The sequence below is a fragment of the Cyrtonyx montezumae genome, unplaced genomic scaffold (genome assembly GCF_038088225.1).
Source record: "Cyrtonyx montezumae isolate F1298 unplaced genomic scaffold, pur_monq_1.0 scaffold_19, whole genome shotgun sequence".
Lineage (NCBI taxonomy): Eukaryota > Metazoa > Chordata > Aves > Galliformes > Odontophoridae > Cyrtonyx > Cyrtonyx montezumae.
Genome location: NW_027071925.1, coordinates 8,710,255 through 8,725,479, shown reverse-complemented (window position 1 = coordinate 8,725,479; position 15,225 = coordinate 8,710,255). Strand labels below are relative to the sequence as shown.

Sequence of the window (15,225 nt, the reverse complement as noted above, 5' to 3'; positions counted from 1 at the left end):
GTTCTGACGGTAGGGTTAAGGTCCTACACAGCAATGATCCTATTTCAAAAAATATGAATAGTGACAGAAACACCTAAACACCTTAAGAGGATGTGCTTACACCTTAAGGGGGTGTGCTTATCTTGGAGCTGTGATATCTTGCAAGGTACCAGGATGGCTTGTTGGCTTTTCACTTCTAAAAACTTCTAAGTGCATTGGCATAGTATTAAAAAAACAAACAAAAAAACCCCATTAAATTTGCAGAAAAGCAGTTATTTAACTGGTGGTAACTTAATTTCCTCAGGATTCTGTAATGCATGTAGGATGCCATTGTGCATGAGAGCACATTTTGCACTTTTCCTTGTTCTTCTGTTTGATGGTATAAATTGCAACCACCATCTCTTAAATGTCCTTGGAACCAGAAGCCATCCATGCAAACTGTGATAGCCCTCACCAGCTACAGCTGTCATAAGGAATTAGTGTTACTTAATTGTTCCTTCTTCTTACAACTCATAGTAGTAATACTGTAGGGTTAGTAAAACTGTAAGGTTAATCACTTTAATCAAGAAGCAACTGGAATGACTTCTCCCTGCATACAGGCATCTGACCTAAAAGTGAAATGTGAGGAACAGTAACCGTCAGGGATCTGCAGAGCACTGCCTTGAAGGTCTGCTCTTCCATACTAGCATGTTCCTGAAGCAGATGGGGGGGATATTGCTTGTGTTTGTAGAAGGAGTAGGGGAGGTAGGAGGCAGCTGGTAACACAGCAAGAGGCATCATGCTATTCAGTCCAGTATGGGTTATAAAGGGAAGGCTTGACCTTTGCAGTACCTGGCTGTGGCTAGAAAAATAGGTAGGGAGACAACTTCAATCATTTGGTTTTGTCAGTACAATAAAGCAAAGTCTGAGGCAATTCTGTTCTGTGCAGTTTTTGCTCTGTGAATGGTAGTTGTAAATTAGCAGGGGTGGGGGGAACACAAAAATAGCCACAAAAGGTAATTCAGCTACTGACAGGGAAGGGACCTGGGACCACTTTAGTGGTCCAACTGTAAGTTTGGAGAGGCAATGCTGGCAATTCTGAGATTTTCAGAGTTCATTACTGTGCCTTAATTCACGTGAGTGCCTGGGAGAACTACACGTGCAATGTCTTGAGGTCCTGTGCATCTCCCTCTGCACAGACTCAGTGTTTTGGTATAATCTTCTGTTTACTGCTAAGCAGAAATAATGGAGGAAGTGATAAAAAGCTGGAGTTATTTCTTTCCTATATATAAATATTGTCCCTGTTACCATGAAGCATGGGACATGTACAGACAGTAGGTACTCTTTGTTTCTGCCTGATTAGGTTACCCACCACTGGAACATTAAAAGTCCACAGGTCATATGTAAGGGCAGGAATTCAATAGTCTATCACAGTTTTATAGAATGCAGTTTGAACAATATAATGTGACCAACACATAACATTAATCTCTCCTATTTTTATTCCCTTTCATCCATTTCTTCCCTCCTTTTTAACTTCCTTTTTAGAAAGGGAGTTTCTGAAATCCTCTCATTGCTTGTCACCCTTTGCATTACTGAACAGAAGACCACCCCAAAAGCTGTAGTGGCAGATTTAATTCTGGGTTTAAGACTGACCACCATTATTAATTCAGGAAAGGCTTCTACAGTGATTGCTAGGTAATTCAAAGCTTGAAATGAAAAACTAATTAGAAAATTTCCTGTGTAGATTGGAAAGCCACTGCAGAATTTAGGTATAGCTTAAAAAAACAATTCAAAAATATCAGTGTATTCTGATTAATGCAACCATCTTTGTTGGCATGCCCTTGTATGGGTTAGTTGCTGCCAACTAAAGTGAGACAAACAATAAAAAAAAAAAGGATAATACTGATTAGTTTCCTTTCTAGTTATGTGATTTGCAAACAGTTCTTGCAGAACCACCGAAGGAAGTAAAAAAGTAATCTATTACAAAATCTATTTCCTTCCAGCTATCTTTAACGACCCCCAAAGCTGAAATATTGCACATACTAACCTATGAATCTAAGTTTCAATCAATAAATGAATGGTTTCCAGAATCTATGCTTTATCACCCTGCAGCAATGAAGTGCTTCAATATATTGCTTTCTAAAAGAAGAGCTACCATTGTTCCATTAAGTAGTTGTGTACAGCTGTCTAGTTCTTCAGAGTTGGCATTAGGCTGAATGATTTTGAAGAGTGTGTGCAGACTGTTTAGAACACTGCTGTAGCTCAGACAGCACCACAGTTTTCTCTGACAAGCCAAATGCAGCAGACAGTGAGCGGTGCTGCAGCCTCCTTAAATTCCAAAATAAGACGAGGAGGAATGTTGTAGTTAGAATAGAAGGGAGCAATTCAGAAGTAGTGATCAGTAGGTTTGTTCTGTATTATGTAGGCAGCCAAGCCAAGTGGTTACTGGTCTCAGTGTGTGAAATATCCTCCTAGGTAACTGGAGGATGGGTTAGTACACGGGCTTTTCAGAAAATGTAAGATGGAGATGGATGTTAATTTTCATTTCTCCATTTCAGGCCCTGAACAAATGTTTCATAGTTCTTACAGTGACATATCTAACAAAGGTTAGTTTTGGACACGTACATTAAAAAAACATACGTTAGAAAAGAAATGCTAAAGCCCCCACAGGAAAAACTGGGGACACTTGCACTGACTGCACAGGCCACTACAAAAGCACATGAATAAAGTGGGAAGTTTAAAATCAGGCTTTGGCACTCACGACCACAACTGTCACATATTCCAAGCTTCTTTTTCCTTATAAATCACTTCCAAATTAATGCATTCTCTCCCTGGAAGGAGTTCCTCAGTGCTTCACAGATACTGCCCCAATGTTCCTTTGGAGTCTGTGTAGCTTTGCCAGCTGGCCTATGTTAGGGCATAATCCCATCAACATCATCCTAGCAAAAGGCATGAGCAGCATTAATCTCCAGCAGCCTTTTCTCTTTTATAGCAAAGTGGGTTACAATAGGAACTATGAAAAAGATTTCTCATCGTGGAACCATTAAGAAATGAGTAGCTGTTGATTTGGTCATCTATAGCAAATAATGAACCACTGTGGCTTTAGAACTTTCTCTGGAGTGAAAGTTGCTTTACATTTTTTATTATAAGGAAGGAAGAAAACTATCTGCTTCAATGAAGTTCATTTATTGGTTACTTGGAACCTTCTAGGTATTATTATCAGTATTGCCACATAAAATGACTTGAGTTAGTATGACTCAGTAAGGGTCATGGAAATAGTGTCCCTCCAGGGCAAGAAACGTTTGTGCTCTCCTATTTTGACACACATTTTGGTAACAGGATGGAGTTCTAACAAGTGTGAATTCCATGACTACAAATTAGCTTTAGTCACCTTTATATTTTGTGTGCATCAAAGCCCACTTTTACAATGTAATGAACAAAACAAGATCATGATCAAGAGAATTAATACAGGCACAAGAACACAAGAGTTTCAAAGGTTATGAGCATGTATCTGAAGTCCAAGAAACAGTACAGAACTGTTTGATCTGATTGCCTTTGCCACCCTGAAATGCTTACACAACGTATTCAAAGCAAAGCTCATCCAAACAACAGATGTATAAACATGTGCTTTTACCCATCACAAATTACTTCATTATTCCACACCCATGAAGTCTGTGCAGTGGAATTATGTAATACAGATTGATCATTCCGCAAACCACCAAGCTTAAAGAGTAGTACCCATTCTTCACCCCTCAAACATTCCCTGAAGTTTAGTTCAGAACTGATTTGCATTAAATTAATGTTTTAAAGCACTAATTTCTTGTCTGCAATACTGCTTTTCCACCTCCCTGCCTCACTTCTGCATGTAGAGCACTTTCACAAAGTAGGTGGATGTTCTCTTTACTGAGAGAATGCAGGAATGTCTTCAAAGCAATTTATCTTTCCTTGAAAACAGCCATGATCTTTGGAGGGATACGTATTGATGAACTTTTCCATTTTCTATTCCTTCACTGTAATGTGATGCTGAGTTCTTGTGTACTTCATATCTTTGCGATGTATTAAAAAAACAAAACCAAAGACACTTCCCCTCAACCCAACTATATTAATCCCATGGAACAGATTTTTAATTAAAACTAGGATTTTTACATTGCACTTACCTGGAACAAAGCTTCCCTGGACCACCTCCTTGTATGCCCACCAGCCCTCATGGATTTTTGGTGAATTTTGTTGAGCTAGAAATAAATAAACCATAAAATTAAGGCAGTGCATAGGAAACATGTAATTACAAGAACTTTGGAAACTCTAAGTAGGGCATCATCTCCAACAGGAGTCATTCCTCAAGTTCCCAAACCATATCTGTTCAGTTAATTGAATGTTTTCTTTCGAGTGGCTGCATCTTGGAGCCCTTTGTCTCTGTTTCTCAGGCAGTGAAGAAGCGATGGCTAAACTTAAAAATTCAGATTAAAAAAAAAGTTTTTGCAGCACTGCATCACTTGTGTGCCAACCTGAAATTCAGTACAGGATAAACACGCAGATAAAACAAGTGAGCTCTGTGCACAGCAGTCAGTATCTGAGCCTGAGGTTGTGGACTGAGTCATTTTTTCCCCTTCTTTTGCCAAATTCTCCAATAATCTCTCATTTTGAGCAGGAAGAAGTGAGCTATAGGCTGTAGCTGTGTCTGTATGGTTCTCATCTCAAACAACGCACTCTGAGCACTGGAGCAAATCACTGTTTGAAATGTTAACTGAAAAAACATGCAGGATAATAACTTCAAAGGGTGTACAGACATGCAGTAAGAGATGCGTGCAGGTCAGAGTCAATCAGCAGATGTCCTGACTTTGTTTGCTTGGATTTTCATGTTCAGCACAATGTTTTCCTTGAGGTATAGAAAGCACAGCTATCTTCTGTATCGTTAGCTTAATTCCTTTAATTAGGAACTCAATCCTTTCGCCAGGTCTAAGAGTTTTTAACGTAAATACACAGCTATGGACGATGCCAGGTTTAGCAACGTTCTGCTACAGTTTCATTTCTCGGTGACACTTTGGATATAGAAGTCACAATTACCCTGGGAGGAGCTCCAGCAACATCATAAAAATTGTTGTTGTCATTAAAACTTACAAAAAATGTGACATCCAGACTGAAAGATGAGGACAGCTATGTACTGTTCTATCAGTAACAAAACAGTATTTACGATTCAACGAACTGTAAATTGCAGAACCAGAAGTAAAGCTGAAGTTAATTAAAGAGGAGGAGGACCGATGCTATCTGCTCACCAGAAATCCAGACACACTTCTGGAATGGGGTACATGTGGATGTAGAAATCCCCTTGTGGTACTCGTGCTTGTTCCATTAATTGCATGGTGACACATTAAACTGAAAGGACTGTCACACTGTGTACTCTTTACAGTTTGCAGATGATATTGCCTTCATTTTTTAACGTTTATATCTGTCTAGAGAACTCAAACTGTGTCTGGCTTTGTTGTGCTGGACTACACTATGCAAACATTTGGAAAATGGCAAATCCCGGGCCACAACCCAGAACATCTGAGCAGCAAAATATTCATTCCCAGTCCGAGCTGTGATTTCTGGCATCTCAGCACTGGTTCACAAAGGTTGCTTTTATGCTTATCTACGGCAGAAGTCCTTAAAGATTTCAGGATGTTTCACCAATAGGAAGAGATCTAAGTGAGCTCCCAGAGCACAACAATCATTTTTTACTTAATATGTCTCAGAAAATTAAATTCCATGAAAGCTATCCTTTTAGTAACGTGCACAGCTAAAGCTGCTGCACCCAACAGAGGCAGCTGTGTTTCAGAAAAGAGTGAAGAAAGTTTGTGTGTAGATGCAGGCAACTTAAGAAGAGAGGCTGGGTATTTCCAAATGAAACTGTTCACCATTAACATTTATAGGAACTTATACAAAAGAAAAATGTATGAGCTTTCTCTCTATGGCCCATCTGAATGACACAGGCCAGGTCCAGAAGAAAACAAAAAAAGATCCAGTAATCAGAATTTAAATTAAACCAAAATCAAAAGGCACAAGCTCTGCAGCTCTGCTTTATTGTACTGTGCCAGCATTTAGTGAGGCCAATTCCAAAAGCATTATCAGGAAAAGTAAGATTTTCTTGGCATATTTTTTTCAAATCTGTTGCATTAATATGGAAACAGAGATTGTACGAGATGAGTAAGAAAATTAGATTATCAAAGCTTTGTACTGAATAATTGGATGTCTGTGCTATCACTTCAACTATCAGAGAAGAGCATGACCTGCTATTGCTCTGCACTTTCCACGGATTCTAGATCCTTATCTCTTTAACATACACATGAAAATGAAACACACAAAAAAGAAATGCAGTAAGATGAGCTGCTTTCCCACAGCCCAAGGGAATGTGAGAATGCTGATGGGTGGGAACTGAGGCCACTGAGCAAGTCAAGAAGAAAGGCACAGTGTTGTTCTGTGAGAGGAGCTGGGCAGGCAAACCCCAGTACCATGCTGTTGTTTGAGCCCTAAATCTTCTGTTTTGTACCAGTTTAAGCAAAACATCTGCAAAAATAGCACAGGGAGTGACTCAACACAGGTTCCCACTCTGTTGTGCTCATGAAATCGAGCTTGGTGCCGAAGATTTGCTCTGGTGGATCCTACAGGATTTTGCTTAGGACCTCTCCTTAGAAAAGAAAGAGATTTATAAAGCTCTCATTCCTCTGGAGGCAGAAGGTGAGGGGGCTGGGCAGGAAGGAGTGGACATCTGAAAACTTCTGACCTATTATGTCAGTCTGTCTTAGTGGACAAGAAGTCGTAGCAGAAGAGTAAAAGCTGTTCTAAGTTTCAGAAATAGACCCACACTTGGATTAGTAATGGAACAAAGGAATATAAAATTAGAATTAACAGACATATGGACAGTCCTTGCTGGGAATCCTATCTGGGCCACTTACACCTGATGCACATACAACACAGGGTCTGTACAATTGGTGTATCAGTGCCCATCTGACAGAAAGGCACTGCGCCTGGATAAACAGGTTCAACCTTATGGCTCAGGGATTATTGCCAAGGAAAAGGATTCTTCATATCTGCCATTTCATGACTGCAAGTAACAAAACTCTCTCGGCATCCTTGTTATTTTGATTGAAGGAAAACTATATTTCATCACAGTTTTCCTGCATAGGGACCATAACCAGAGACAGGCATGCTTTGTTTGAGGGTTCTGATGTTCCCATGTGGCAGCTCCTCTGCTTTTGCATGAGCTGTCACATAAGATACTGAGAAGGAAAGAAGGTCTAGAAACCAATTCTGTATTTTAGGGGGGGGGTCAGTATCTAAAGAAAAAATATTCATTTCCAGTATCTTGGAGACTTGGGTTTTTATTGCTAATTTAAAAATACCTAGGGTAGGAAACTGAATGGCATCCAAAGGTGTGTACATGCTCTAAGAAATGCTGTTGGTTCTATAAGGCACTGTAACCAACAGGCCCATCTGAAGACACCCTTTGCTGCTGAGCAGTGCTCAGGTAGCTCTGCTCAGCTATGGTAGCACCAGCAATGTGCTCTGACACTAACAGAGGCAGTCCAAAGTGCCACATTTGTCTGAAGTGCTAAAGGTTGCTGAAGTGACCTCTATTTGCTCCAGTGTTCTCAGTGCGGAAATCACTAGGATCTGAGATTACTAGTTGTGCTGATATAACATCGTTATGTCAGATCTATTTCAGTGCAGCTGCTGTGGAGAAGGATATTTATTCAGAACGCATATAGCATGTTGTGCTCATTTCTTCATGTTATTGGAGGTACATCTTATTGTGGAGCATAAAGTTAAAAGCTAAACTCTGCAGGATGTCAAGCATTTAGTGACTTCCATCCATTGGGAAACTGCTGTACAGGGCCCTAACTATAAGCTGGAAATGCAAACGCTAGAAGATGCCAGTGAAACAGCCTCATCAGCTAACTGTGCCTGGCTTAGAAGTTAAAATGGGCAGACTATTCCACAGTCACCAAAGATAACTCTGCGTTCTGGTACGTGGCTTCTGAGACAGGTTCTGTTACACCTGCATAAGATTTGCATCATACTGGGAGGCTAGAACTAATATAATATGAAATGCAATAATATGAAATGCAATAATCCCATAGCAAATATGTCCCTTTGGAAGATGTAAACAAGTCATTCAACAATTAGCTATCTACTTTCTATTCTTAAACAAATGATAGGCTTGTAGGCAATGCCTCTCACACCCGAGCATGAGCCAGCAGCACCCGCCGGATCACAGCTCTGCGTTCCCGTTACCATAATTCCACAGAGATGAAAAATGCTAGACTGGAGAGCCAGGCTCACAGAGGTTAGAGAAAAACCTCTCTGTATTGGAACCTGAGCTCCCCCAAATCCTATATTAACCACTCAGGGTTTCTCTCCTATCCTAAGGGTTTTGCTTTTGATGACCTGATTAGCATTGCTCTGGCGTTAAATAGATAAAAAACACTTTTAGCACTGTTACCTTATTTCCACAGTTATGAGATTAAAAAGAAAATGGTGTAATTTCATAATAAACATAGTGCAAGGCATTAATTTATTGCTATTAATTAAAGTTAGATGATTTTGTAGTGGTTTAGAAGACCTCACAGAGAGCAGTGCTGGATGTGGTTGGTTGGTTTTTGTTTTATGGTTGGGTTTTTTTCATATAAGTAGAAATTTATCATTTTTGCTATACTTCATTTCCAGAATGTTAGGAATGGATGTGCTTTGTAATTATTGTGAATTATTGGTTTCAATTATTACATTTTATACGAATTTTTTTTGCACGATGTTTAACCCAAGGATGGGTCACCCAAACTTTGGAGAGAATATAGAGTTTCTCACACTAAACCATCATTTTTGATGTCTCGAATCATACAAGTACCAGCTCTTGGCTCATACCAACAAATACCTCTTAAAGCAAATGGAATACACATGTACAAACTGGACCAGACAGCAGGGAAACTAAGCAGGTGCAATTAGCTGAAGATTCAGCCTTCTATAATTAATGTTCACTTTGTTTAAAACAAGTCTCTACATAATGCAGCTATTATTTAAGATGTTTTATGCAGCCTTTTCACATTAAAAAATGCTACACACACTTCAGGCAGTATATAAAGCATCATTTATAATTGAATACTTACAGGACAAGAAAGGTTAGCTTGCTTATGAATACTACAGCCTACACTGAATGCATCACCATATGATGAGAGAGGAAAAAGAAAACAAAGGATTATAAAGGGATCAGTAAACAAAATGCTTTCATCAGCTATGCCAGATTTTTTTTTTTCCTTTCTGGATAACATTTTGCTCAGAAAACATGCAAATGCTCTTTCATTAACTTAATACTTTCCAATTCCATAAATCCTTCTTCCACCATCCCCATGTGTAAAAGCTCTCACTGCTGTTGTGAATTCCAAACAGTATTCAACAGAAGCGAAGCGGACGTGACCTGTTTTTATCATGTCTGAGGGCAAAAGCAAAACACTACCACGGGAACTCTGCTGTGGCACAGGGACTAGACTACTCTCTGTACTTTCTACTTATTGTAATTCTGTGTTCTGATCTGACTACAATTAAAATCCTGGGCCAAAGGGTGAGATATCATACAAGCAGGCTCATATGTATGCAGGTAGTAGTGACAAACAACGTGGCATAATATCACAACACAGCAAACAGCAGCACTTACTCCCTGTATGCAATTGGCTTTTGGTGAGAGCCACTGAGCATGCAAAGCCACTGAACACTGCTCGAGGAACCATAAACAGATGTTTGCAGCTGCTGAAGCCCATGCTGAAGGAACTGCATTCTGCTTACACCACTCTCTGAGCAGAGCTTTGCAGGAAGCAAGAAGTGTGTGTAAGGCCCAGCTCTGTTCTGCAGGTACAATGTCTTGTGCAGTTATTCTTCTCATCCCTTCTGCTCAACTGCATTTGTGAAACTTTTGACTGAAGAATTCCTAACCTTAAGAAGGAAGGAAAGTGGCAAGGGTAAGAGATAGCCAGCCTAAGGGCCTCTGCACGGAGCCAGCATGAAGGCCTTCAGAACTTCCCTTCTTCCTTTACTATTAATCTTGCAGGTGACTGTGCACTTTGAAATATAGGTTGTAATACTAGTTACCATCCCACTGTGTTCAGGAAAGGAAATAACAGGATTTGGTAGAAGGAATCCCATGCAGCTGTGCTCATTAGGTGCTTGTCAAGGAAGATGCAAAATTATGTTTTTGAGTGGTGGGTTCCAACTTGTAATCAGCACTTCTCCATGAAGGGCATGTGCCCAATCTTGCAGCCATTATCTGAATTCTAATATATGTGAACAAAACCACACGTTCTGTCTAAAGCTTTCAGTCAGTGGAAGTTGAAATCACTTTGACTCTGTCCTTGCTGAATCCCAAAATACACCACTGTAAACCATGTGCTGCAGTGCAGGGTGGGTTCCTTCTTCACTGCACTCAATTTAACATAAACTTGTGTAGTATTCCTAACTCAAATCACCACACCCCATAAAGCCATCCTTTTAATGTGACCAGAGCACATGTACAATCCTATGTCCACAGTGTCAGTATTTTCCCCATCTCCAAGTACTTTTTGGCTGGAATACAAAGTGTTACACTTTGTTATTAGCTTCTATGTTGTTAAATAATACCTATTTGGAGGGCAATTTTTCCTTTAGTAAATTTGATTTCTGAAGAGATTTAGAGGTAGGAAACTTCTACATAGATTTCTATGTTACCTAGGAAAGCTGAGCAGATTCCTTTGATGTGAGAGTCTGGAAGATTCTAGCTACGAACTTCTATGAACTGGGGTTATGCTCCTCTTCTTACTCAGTTCCCACGTGTAGCTACAGGATTACCACTGCCTTTGAATGAGAGACAGATTTATTTTTTTTTTTTTTGGCACAAGAGTCAAAATTGCATCAAAGCTGAACTACTGTAAGAAATCAAAACGAATAAATTAATGTAGGAGAAAAATCCACAGTTGTATTGCAGCAATTAGAACAAAATACTGATAGTAAGTGGTGTGAGAAATTCAAAGGGTAAAGCCAGGGACTCAGAACCTTGTGTTTCAGGACAGCCACTGATGGCATACTTCGGGTTTCGTGGGTCCTAAACCACGTTCACACAATTTCTGTCTCACTGATTTCCACACTCTCAGGTACGATGTCAGCACACGCCACAGTCTGCTCTGCACTGTGTGAGGTAGGGCAGTTTGTCTCTGATGAGTTGCTTAATCACATCTAGATACTAAGTCTGAAGATCTCTATAAAATAACACAGTAAGAAGAAGCAAGACATCTTGAGATATTAACTTTGGAGTAGCTTGTTACATCGTGCTGCATGCCCTCCACTGCTATTAATTTCAATGCAGTTTTAAGACACAGCCTCTTCAAAGAAATGGCCTCAATATCCTTAAGCCTTTAAACTTCAATACATTATTAATGCTAAATTAATAGGGCTTCCTTTAAAAGGAAACCACTAAGTTCCTTCCTCAGAAGCACATATGATAATGACATCTCATTGGGTTTCTGACCCTGCTTGCTCTTTGTGCTCTCTAAACATAAAGTTACCAATGAGTAGAAGAACAAACAGACAGAATGTCCCATTAACTGCCACAGGCAGATCTTTTTCATTCTTTTCCTTGGCTGCAGTAGAATGATTTCTTCAGCAGTCTTACCCTGTGGGAGCGGTGCCCAGAATTTAATATTCATCGCTGCTTAGGCATACTCAAGAGTAAAAAATAAAGGTCTTCCAATTAACCTCAAGACAAATGGCATGGCATCAATATTAGGTGCTTGATCCTTTAAAATACACAGCTGCCTCACATCACGCTGAATTCTACAGCTCCATGAAAGCTCGTGGCCCAGAATGTGATATGGAAATATTCTAGAGGGCTACATCATACACAGTGAATTAATAATGCTTGATAAATACAACAATTTTCCACAGCCTTAACAGCAGAGACGTAGACAAAGAAGCAAAACTGCTTCCTTCAGCCTCCCTCCAAACCTCAGCTGAGGAAATGTGAAGTCAGAACCCATCAAGATGGAGCACATTCTTGCAGTTGTTCTTTCTCACCACTGCAGTGTATTGGTTCCTCAGCAGAAGTTGGTTCTTGGTTACAGTTACTAGATGTTTCTTAAGGAAAAGCAAAAACCTTGCAACTTTCTAGCTCATTTCTCTGAACTGGGAAGAGGCTGCCTTCCTTCTAGCGAGTAGGAGGTTGCATTACGAATCCTTTCAGTGGTGTTAACAAAATTGTGAAGTATTTTTCAGCATTAAGTATTGTTTCGGAGTAAAGCAGATTTTGACTTGCTCAGGATAAGGTTTGTACATCATACAGCCTTTCAGAAGAGCCCACGTTCATGCATATCACTGTTACTACTCATGGCAAGGGTAGAAGGATCTTGAACAGCAACGAACTCCTTAAATTCCCATTAACTGCCAAAAAGGGTTAGGATTGTTGGGTTTGTTTGTGTCTGTGACCAAACATTGGGATGTCATGAGTTGTCAGCAATTCCAAGGCCCTTGTTAACAAAACAGAGTTTATATATAGATGTATATATATATATTCATTTCCTTGACTCTATTCCTAGAATATAGTAAAAAAAAAATCAGTGTTTATTTCTTGGGACAAGAAAAAAGATTTTTCATGTGAGATATTTGAGACAAATTAGGATAACTCAGAACAAGAAATGATTACTATAGTCTCCCCAACCCCCCCAAAAAAAGGGAAGACTCTGACTGTGCATCATAAAAAGCTATTGAATGTGGCAAAGTGACAGCATTCTTGTTTACTGTGTCATTAATGGAGCACAAATCATTTAACAAAATGAAGTGCAATGGTCAGAATTTTTTAAGTGTTAAACTGGCCATGAGGCAAACGTGACCAGGGTGTATCAGCAGCATTAACCCTCTTACTGAATTTATGACACCATGGGCAACTTGGTAGAGGAAAAAAAGTGTTTGCATCAAAACCTCAATCTCAGTTCCTTATAACCTAAATGATGGAGAGTCAACCTCTATGAATGCAAGGAAGTAAATGTGTTTCACCACTGCTTGATTACCCTAAGTGTTTATCAGCGTTAAGACAAAATGCTATCCAAACCTGGACAAAGCACAGAAAAGTAGCTTTTGTTCAGAGTTTTAACCTAAGCAGCGTGAAATAATTGGGCAAAGCTGAACTGCAGTGGGGGAACCAGAAGAGTAACCAAAGGGAAAAGTCATTTTGTCAGATCAGCTGCCAGGATAAGACAAAACAGATAAGAAAACAACATGTCTTACTCATCTCCGCTGACAGCCATGTTGTATTGCATCGACATTCCAATTCATTAATTACTGCTTAGCTATTAGGGTGATGACAACCATATAAATTCCTGAACATACAGCTTTTACTGGTTCATTGTGAGTTATTTTCAGAAGTGCAGACATCTCCCCAAATTTTCCTAGCTTGGAAGCATTGTGTGTTCATCCCCTTTATCAGGTAAAGATGGAGAAGGAGACAAATCACTCTCTCTGTCTCTCCCACTACGTGTGCTTCCCTGCAGTACAGTGGAATATCCCTCAGAGATTATTTCTATCATCCATCTGTCTGCAGTTGTGTTTATCCAGTGATGCTGGACAAAGCCATACCCTCCTCTTCCTGGCCTGTTTCACGAGGCAGCACTGTAATTCTGGCTCTCTGCTGTTGTTCCATTATTTCAGAAATATTTTCAACAACCCTATCCCAAGGAAGCAAGAGGAAGGAGGGGCAAAACCAACTCAGGATCAGAAATGGAAGTTGGAAATTTTAGATGCAACTATTTCTGTTCTTACTGGCCTTGCATTTCTGAAACAGAGATGCCTGTCAGTTTCAAGTGTCCTTTGAAAACCAAACAGGATTGCATGTTACCCAGCTTTGTCCCATATTTTAGTTATGTTTACCTTTACTCTGAGTATTTCTAGAGAGGGCCTTCTGTGCTAACCCTTGTGATTGCTCTTATGCCATGATCTATTTTTCTCTGAGAACTTGACTGGAAAAAAAAATCACACACACAGAAAAACAAAACAGAAGAACAAAACAAGGAACTGTGAAAGCCCTGCCCCCTTCACACCCTATGGGGCAAGCTGCAGATGGGATCATTCCAATAACTTAGCCATAAACACCAGCTGCCTACCACCTACTGTGCAAAATACTGAGCACGACAGCAGTACAGAAAATCCTGTCCCTCCATAGTACTCATTGCCCACATAATTTCATTTATAAATGTGCTGAGCAGTTATCCATCTATTGCTACGTTCAGATAGTCACCAAATTCCTATCTAAACACAACCACGATGCAGGAGCACAAAGCAACGCATTGTATTGAGCACAAGAGCCCCAGGACAGCAGCTTTCAAACTACTACAGATAGAGGGGGAAAAGTCCTGACTTTTAGGCTTATTACAGAACCCTGGAGACACAGACATCCGTACCTGGTTCTGCACAAACAAATCCCTGCTGAGTTTTCCACGTATGCTGAGTGCTGTAGATGGGAACAGGGAACAGCAGGACATGCAGAACTACGGACCCAGCCCACGCCCAGGGCATCCAACAGAAATCCTGCCCTCGTCTCCTGTACCTGCTTCCTTCCTCACATTCTGCTCTGTCACTGAAGCGTTTGTTTCCTGTGTGCAGAAGGGTTGCTGCTACAGATGGAGCAGTTACAGCCAACCAGTGTGCCCACTCCAAAGCAGCCACGCTCTTGAAAGGAAACTATCAACCACATTCTGCTGACCACAGATCTGTTGACATTTCCTTGGCTACCATGTGCCTGAAGTCACACATGACATATATACATGCGAGTAGATATAGACAGCTCCATCTATCAGCAGTACTGGGATAACCTGGCTATGGCTGTGGGATTAGGTCTGAGATTTGTTTTATTTCTGGGCAGTGAGGAGCACAAAAGGAGAAGGTCTGGGTGGAAACGTGTGCAGAAATCAGTGACAGTGCCAGTGGAAGAAGTTGGGCTGCAGGAACAAAACTCCTTCCAGTCCTCATCTTCCCACCAGGACACACCAAACATCTCAGTTCCTCTAATTCAAATGGACTGGGAGTTTATAAGCTCCCAAAAGTTAGACACACTGTTCATAGAAATAAGAGAACATTTGGAATAGTGAAATAAATGTAACAAACTTTGATTTGTGGCAAAATAAAATTTAGACATTTTGAAGTTATTCTCAGGTGTTAAAACTGTCACAGTAGTACCCAGGAGAAACTGAGTGAAGAGTACACATTGAAGTTCTTCCCTTCCCA

General features: G+C 40.2%; 1 protein-coding gene across 1 annotated transcript in view; it reads right to left on the bottom strand.

Annotated features, from left to right (window-relative positions):
* The window catches only part of CA10 (carbonic anhydrase 10), a 142,764-nt gene that overhangs the window by 107,203 nt on the left and 20,336 nt on the right, over nt 1-15,225 (bottom strand). Inside the window, exon 3 of the mRNA XM_065735628.1 lies at nt 4,116-4,190. Coding sequence (XP_065591700.1) covers nt 4,116-4,190 — 75 coding nt within the window. The remainder of the gene's footprint in view (nt 1-4,115; nt 4,191-15,225) is intronic.